This window comes from Antrostomus carolinensis, unplaced genomic scaffold (genome assembly GCF_000700745.2).
Source record: "Antrostomus carolinensis isolate BGI_N321 unplaced genomic scaffold, ASM70074v2 scaffold25330, whole genome shotgun sequence".
NCBI lineage: Eukaryota > Metazoa > Chordata > Aves > Caprimulgiformes > Caprimulgidae > Antrostomus > Antrostomus carolinensis.
Genome location: NW_010290935.1, coordinates 30,697 through 38,913, shown reverse-complemented (window position 1 = coordinate 38,913; position 8,217 = coordinate 30,697). Strand labels below are relative to the sequence as shown.

The 8,217-nt window shown below is 35.2% G+C and overlaps 1 protein-coding gene across 1 annotated transcript in view; it reads right to left on the bottom strand.

Moving 5' to 3' along the window:
• Positions 1–574: 574 nt before the first annotated feature.
• The window catches only part of LOC104530355 (vacuolar protein sorting-associated protein 13B-like), a gene marked incomplete at its 3' end in the record, with an annotated part of 34,892 nt that continues 27,249 nt past the window's right edge, over positions 575–8,217 (bottom strand). Inside the window, exons 10-13 of the mRNA XM_010174915.2 lie at positions 4,459–4,650; positions 3,703–3,872; positions 2,042–2,236; positions 575–699 (exon numbers count right to left, since the gene is read on the bottom strand). Coding sequence (XP_010173217.2) covers positions 575–699; positions 2,042–2,236; positions 3,703–3,872; positions 4,459–4,650 — 682 coding nt within the window. The remainder of the gene's footprint in view (positions 700–2,041; positions 2,237–3,702; positions 3,873–4,458; positions 4,651–8,217) is intronic.

The window sequence follows — 8,217 nt, the reverse complement described above, 5'->3', positions numbered from 1 at the left end:
AGCTCATTTTATAAAGCACAGAATTGTTTTCAGAACAAAAGTGTTTGTTTTTAAAATCTGAACTACTTCAAACAGATTAATTCCTAGTCACAATGTTAAATGCTTACAACTGTAACTAGTAACAAAAATAAAAGTCTAGTAGAGGCCATCTTTTTGTGGGGTAGGGGTGTTTTGGTGGGTTTTTTCCCCTCCATTTGTTGGGTTTTATTTAGTTGAGTTTAAAATAGAAAGAGCTGACCTGTTCAGTTAAAGACATCAAGCTTGCCATCAAGTATAGAACTTCAGCTTTTAAATCAACTCAAGGAAGAATGGAAACTGGTTCACAGAATTCTACAAGGTCTAGAAGAAAGTCATTCAGTATGGGGCTTGTGTAGCCTGTTCTCTCAACCAAACAAGAATCTAAAATGTTTATTAACAGATATCCTTACAAAAACAGACTTAATAGTAGAATATGACAGAAGAGACATAGAAGTTAAAGGATATATAAGGAGCTTGGCATTTTTAAACCATTCATTAGAAACACAAAAGAAGTTGAGTACATTACTTAAATAAACTGTACATGCTTAATGCTCACCAATATTTCGGAAACTTGATCAGCTTGCCATAAACAGCAGTACTAAATGAGGGAATAACTGGAATGGGGAAGCAGTACAATCCTTTACTGTCCAAAGAAGTAAGTGCTGCTTGAAAACCAAATATCTGAAACAAATTAAGTTGGTCAAAGTGTATATTATCACATGAACAGGTCACTTCTAAGTTACTTTTATAACATAATATACATGTATTAAAGTATACTCAATAAATATGAAACAAATATTATTTTTAGATAATCCCTTTTCCTCTGAACACAAAAATAACTAGAAAAATCTGCCTAAATTAATGTCTCAATAGGAATACATACAGAAATATTTTCTTTTCTCAAAAATAAATGTTAACTACACTGCTGAATTTTTTTAAAATGCTGAGTTGTAATTTTTCTACTAAAATACATTATTCTATATCCTTTAAATCTGCAGACTGCACACTGCCCTTTGTATAAAACAAATAAAATCACTTTTTGTAATTATAACAACATTGGCCTAAAGAAATGGTATTTAAGGAAATGAGAAGCTACTCTTCAAAGCTTTCTTTCTTAATAAGTGCATCTAAAGAAAGCTTCATCACAACTATTGATTATTTTTCCCTGTTTAATACGGAAAACAAATGTTTGTAGAGTTGACTTTTTAATATGCTGTACCACCATTCACATAAGAACAGAACACTTTGGTCTATATTAAAGCTAGCAAATAAACCCTGCAAAAATCAAAACTGAAGCATTAATCAAACATCTGCTAAAAACTTTCTGAATAGAAAAAAATCCCCTCAAACTGAAAAGCATACAGATAACTTGCAATATTGCCATCCCAATCACCCCACTTGAGATTTCACTTTTTCATTCCACTAAAATCTCAGCAGCTGGCAACTGAATAATCTCAAAGCAATTTTTCAATATCTTTGTAAACTTCCCCCAACCTCACAATAGGAACTCTTCTCACATAATGGATCTTTAACTGTGAACATTCAGAGGTTTTTCCTCTTATAATCAAAAAAACACGAAATTGCCTCCTAACAGTTACTGATTGCATACCTTCATTATCATGGTTTTGCTCTACCAGTACTAATAGAAGTGATGGTTTTTCCTCATAACATCCCAGCAAGTTTCTAAGTGTAATTCACTGTGATCTACATATTCTATGAGAATCATCCTAGAAGAGAGGAAAGATTTCTTTCCAAATTATTTTAACTCAATCTTGCCACAAAGACCTTGAGGCTTCAGTCTGCATCGGTTCCGCTTGTGAAGTTCTCTGTTCACATTACAAAACATTTGGCTCTGGTCAGAAGCAGCAATCCCAAACAAAAACATTCTGTGAAATGTGTTTACGTCCTTTTAGATAAGCTGAACACTTCCTCCCAAGAAACCTGTTAACACTTAGGATCATCTATACTCATATTAACTTCTCAGTGCACAGCAATAAGAAACAGATCTCAAGTCTTCTTTTACCTTCAGATAGCAGTGCGAGTAACAGTAATGAAGCAGGTTGTCAGACGGCTGGCCGAGGCTGCTGACCATGTGCACCAGTTGCTCAGCATACATCGGTACCGAGTGCTCCAGGTTAACCTTATCCACCAAAATTCGGATGGAAGGTAAAGGTCGCAGGGGCTGGAAGGTTGCAGCATTTAACAGTCCACTTGGGTTCTAAAGGAGGGGGGAAAAACATGCAATTATTACACTAGAGATGTATATTCTTACCTCCCCACAAACACAAGCAAATCTATGTGTAATGAACTGTTTACAGACATCATAGCCTTAAGGTTATTATAATACAAATCCTCAAATCTTTTCAAAATAATTTTTTCAAGTTTAAAATTTATGTATAAACCTTTTATCCAAAATTTGCTTGGGTGTAGGTGCCAAGAAAGACAAGGACATACCAGAATAAGTTTGCTGGCAGGTTACCGAAGTGGTTAGGGGGTTGGAGCATATCAGCTCTCTCAGGAGGGGGAAGTAATAAACTTTTTCAAATGGTTTTCACCTTTCTTATGTATAAATGCTTCACGAATACTGAAAAGGTTACTTTCACAACATTTTCAGAATATACAATTTCATCTCCATTTCAGACAATAAATTATCATTAAAAAGGAAGGCTGATACAAAAATAATTCACTAATTCCGGAAGTTAGTTTGAATGCCAATTTTTTAACATGTAGCATAGCAAAGTACTTCACAAATAAAAGCTTAGCTCTCATTGCTTTAATTGGAACCACAGATACTAATAACTTATACAAAATATATCTCACTAAAAAAGCTCGTCCTCAAGTACAAGAAACATATTTAGTGTCCACTTGTGAAAAACACATTTAAAGTGTTTTATATCAGATTAAAATTCCTAGAAATTGAACTTAATCAAGAATTGATTTTTTTTTTCCTCTTCATCCTGTCCCTTCCCTTATCCATAAACTACCTTCCAGCCTCTGCTGCAACAGGTAAACCTACTTCAAGTCTTCACTACAAAAGAGTGATTCATTCCAACAGTACCTCAGTTTTGTGCACTGAGGAAGGAGTCCTGTAGGAATAAAACCAGTGCAGGATTCTTTAGCTGGAGTTATACTACATACATGCAGAAGATAAAACAAATTCAGGCTGTTAGGAAATTTCATTTCTGACTCTCTGAAACTAGTCACTCAGCAGTTAAATGCTCAGTAACAGCCAAAGTCCTTCTGGCATCCTGGATGGAACTAATACATCCAGAGCTGGCTTTTAACATCTGTGAAGTCTCTACTGAGCCTATGCATTCAAAGATTTCAGACTTGACGAAGTTTGGGAAGACCTGCGTGGCAAAGTGACAACAGGTACTCTTCTGATTAAAAGGTTTCCATAAAATCTTCAAGTTGGAGCTACTTCTTTTTAATCTGCTTGATGATTTAAAATCTTTTTCTTACAATTATTTTTTCCTACCAGTACATGACACCTTCAGTTTACAAGTCTAGCTAGTCACCACATACACCACTCGTCTTAGGTATCCAAAGGGAAGGCTCAAGAGCCCCAAATGTATTTGGAACGCAGTAATATGTCTGGCACATGGAATAACAGACCAGTGAGAAAATTTATATTAAATAGTACATGCTGATATAAAGAACTGAATAAAATCTGTGCATACATACCTTCTCACCCATGATTATGGGCATCAGGTGGTCTAGTAAATTGAATTCTGCTACAGGGATTATAATTGTACACTTAAGAACAGTGAACGTTGTAAGTCGAGTGGGAATGTATTCTTCCAATAATGCTACTTCTTCTGAGCTTGGCACAGCTCTATTTCCATCCATAATATCTACAATAAATCAAGATTATATATGTTTTGGCTAAAATACATAAAACATCTCCTACAGTCACTGTTTCAAAAATGGTTAGCGACTAGCAAAAAATGGAAAGCATTTTGCCCTCCCCCTTCATAGTTAATAATTTTAATTCCACACTGGTTCTACCTGAGGCTAAATGCCATTGTAAACAGATTTTCCTACTTTGAAATCTGTATCACTCTCAGAAACTCAACCATTTATCACAGTTTCTTTTCATGCATTTTTATCCTGTATAACTATTATTTCAAACTAATAAATACATACCAACAACGATACTTTCTTCTCTAAGATTCCAAAATTAAGCTAGAGTTGTCAATGAAATAAGCCCTCCTTAACAACAGGGTTGTGATTGAAACAAATGGCTTCCGAAGTGTCTGAAATTATCTCAGAGGCATATTCAACACTGCTGGGGATACTGTGATTCATCTTATCTTTATTTTAAAATTTGCTCTTGGGACTCCAACTATTTATTTAACTATTTGGAAGTTGCACCTTCAAGAACACTGAATTTGATCTGGTTGAATTCTGTATATTTGCATATATGCAAAAGGAGCAAACCTGACTTAGTTCTGCTGTATGGCTCATATTCATGCTCCAGAGCACAAACTATCATTTTCATTATCCGGTGTACCGCACTGCTATCCAATCGAAGGTTGAGTGGGCCCACAATGAGGCTTTTTGTAGACATCTCCTGAACATTTCCCAGATCTTCACTCTTTACTGAAGACAGGTCTTGCTGATTCCCTGAAACTACAATAAGTTTTAAAAATAACAACAAATTACACCAAACTGTACATAATAAAATTTATCAGCTACTTTTCTTTCAAATGTTATGATCACAGAATTATAAATACACAGAAAATACAACATTGCAAAATGAACACATAAATATACTGTGACTGGTTTAACATGCTTAAACAAATATTATTTCTGTTTAATGCAGAGCAAACAGGATAAGAGTCTGCCTTGCCTCCAAGAACAGCACAACTTAGAAACCCTTCCATTAACTTTATCTCTTGAGCTTGGGACTCTCTGAAGATGTCCAAACTATCTCCAAATTTCTGTGGTAACTTAACCCCAGGTGCCAATGACAGCCATGCTGTTCAAAACTTTCTACAGTTTATCAAAGATGTCCATCCTAAACAATCAAGGAAAAGGCGTGCTGCAAAGAAACTACAGATACAGGCCCTTGAAGTGCTAGCTGCCACTACACGAGCTAGGACAGCAATGAGAATCACACTTATCTGTATTGTCATAAACCAGACTGACCCTTCCTTCCATTCACTGATGAGGTAAAGCATGGGCAGCAAGAATGAAAACTTTAATCATTAAGTCTCCGACCATTTTTAGAAGGACCACCACAGAGATAAAAGGATGGTTTCAGAATGGCAACCAGTTTATCAACTAAAGTACAGTTATAATTTTTCTGATATAGATGTAGGGTAATGAGGTAGACTGAAATCACACATTCACTGCACACAGGCTACTCATCAGCTATCAAACAGTGTGAATACATTTCTCTAAACATACTTCATGGAAATTCTTCAGTTAAATTATGCAAATTTCAGAGGCTTTAACCCTTCAACATATTTACTTTGCAGATTTCACTCTTTTTTTTTTTTAATAAGTCATCACTTTGACAGTGTTTCCATTGCTTTGACACAAGCACTAAACATTAAATGTCTTGTTAACCATTACACAAATGAACAGTCTCACAAAAAAGCATCAAGATTAAAAGGATTCTGAGACCATGTAATCTATAAAAATAAAAGACTTCTGAGATAAAATTGTAGGATGACAGTTTAATTCATTCAGTGAATCTGGATAATGCATACTCCTTAGATAGCACAGTACTCCATAATTTGCCTGGTCAAAGCTGTGACAAATAGGAAAACCAGGAAATGCACAGCCATTGCCATCAATTTCACTTGGTTTCCACAATGTAACCCATCTGCAATTGCAGAGTTGTTCATTTGATATGTTCTAATTGTACTCACAATCAAGTCATACCACAGAAACCAAAGTCTGTGTATGCAGTGGACTGACTTCTTCCATTATGATTCTTCTCAACAGTAAAACTTTTTTAGTGATTTCCAAGCTCGTATCCAATGCAGATCTTGTACATCTACCCAATGCAAGATAGAGCACATCCGTTCCTCTTTTCACTCATCTGCCCAGATGCAAATCAACCTACTTCCATGCATAAATCTAATAACATCCTGCCTTTCTGTTACAGTTACAAATTAAACACACCTGTAGAGAATTAGGACCCAAAATCGCAGGAAAATCTGAATTCCAAGTTCTCATTATACCATCTTCCTCCCTGACACAATCTTTCCATTTTAACATAAATGGCAAGACAAAGTCAGCTCATCAGACTTGGCAGTGAAAGCTGTAGTGGCTGCAGACAATTGACCTATCCACTTTGTCAAAGAGATGTAAGATCTGTCAACTTCTGAGTAGCTGCGGCTTTGTGGTTAAGCAGCCTGGTACAGTGTACTTCATAACTCCAAGGCAAATCTTACTCTTTAACCAACTACATAAAAGTATGTTTTATTTCTGGTTGCCCAAGAAGAACCTAGTTGTCTTTTACCCTCCAGGGGAACACTCCCTGTTCTCTCTCTCCTTTACTTTACTCATTCGAAACAGTTTTTTAATGGGGGCAGTGAGCTTCAAGAAGGAAGGATAGATAGGGGATTTTCCCCTTGTGTTTAAATCATACTTTATAAAATGTTCTTGATTCTAAGCACTGGTGAGGAAAAGGTCCCTGAATAAACTGAGACTGTGCTGTATTTGACACAGGGCTGGCCTAATGCTCTGTAGGCCTTTCCAGGCCTATATACTCAGCAAAAGAATCAGAAGAATTAACTTTTTCCCCAAAAGACCAACAGAAGCCAATGGTGAAAGCATTTATAGTGTCTGCTTCCCTTGCTGTTTGTTTGCCATTCCTGAGGGGGGGAAAAAAAAAAAAAAAAAAAAAAAAAGACGAAGACACTACCTTATATAACCTATTCAAATCTTCAGCTGGAACTGAAGTTACAACCTATTTAGTAAATACTTTTTTTCCAAAATTCAGCATACAGCCAGCTGTCAGGATATGCTTTATTTAATATGCAGTTAATGTGCATTTTTGTCCTTCCAATTCCACACAGTATCCAGTTCAGAGGAACACTAAGTGTAAAAAAAACATAACCTCACATAAAAAATATCAAGGCCAAAGCCTTTAAAAGTAATAACAGCCTATCTTTTCAAAAAGAAAAAAAACAACCCAAACTCATTTCCGTATATTGTACATATATGAATAATATATAAAAGTGACAGCATTTATACAAACCACTTTCTGGAACAGTTCCATTTAATTCCAACTAAGTGCAAAGGAATGTGATAGAAAACCTATTGGTTCTACAGAAGCAGGTGATCACAGGTTACTTTTGAAACTTTGCAGATGCATAAAGGAAAATAATTTCCAATTACTGATTGTTCAGCTCTCTGTAAACCATATGTCTATTTCCAATTGACAAAGAAATCTTAAAATGAGGGTGCTGCATAATAAACTTGCCACCAAAATAGATGGGCATACATTATAATCAAAACATAACATCAAAAGTACACCCTGTTACGGCTGTAGCTCATGCAACTCAGTGATCAGGGAACTGATAAGCTACACAGTGTTTCAGGGAAATTACTATTTTGTATTGATAAACAAAACAAAAAAAATAGAAAAATAAAAGTTGGAAGGGAAAGACAGGCAGAATTTCAAAATAAGACTGCTGTGCATGGCTATCTATCTTGTTTTCACTCAAAATGCTAAAAGTGATTAATACACTTCTGTAAGTGACAGATGAAACGCCTGTGGTTAATGTTATCCATGAGACACTTGCGGTTTAATCAGTAATCGTATGCTTCAGGAAAGGTTAAAGGGGCAAAGAAGGTGTCAAACCAAAATTGCCTTGACAGATAAAAATCTTACAATCACAGTAACTGCCTCCTATAACTTAGTTATGTTAGATTTTTTAGAGGCAGTTAGTGTGCACTGACTGCTACTAAAAACATAACTGATGTCAAAACAAGAAATAGTAAAATAAAAACCTTTACATAAATACTTTCATATAAACACCACACACTAAAAATGTAGCAAGATTTACATTTTTTTCAAAATCTTGAGGTATTTATACCTTCATTTTAAGTGAAATAATTTACACCTATTTGTACAGGTTCTATTTGCTAATTACATACTTAACTCACAATATGGAAAAATTAGCTTGAAAATAGCTTCCAAAAAGTGTCACATTAGCTTTTCTGAGGAAAAAAACTATT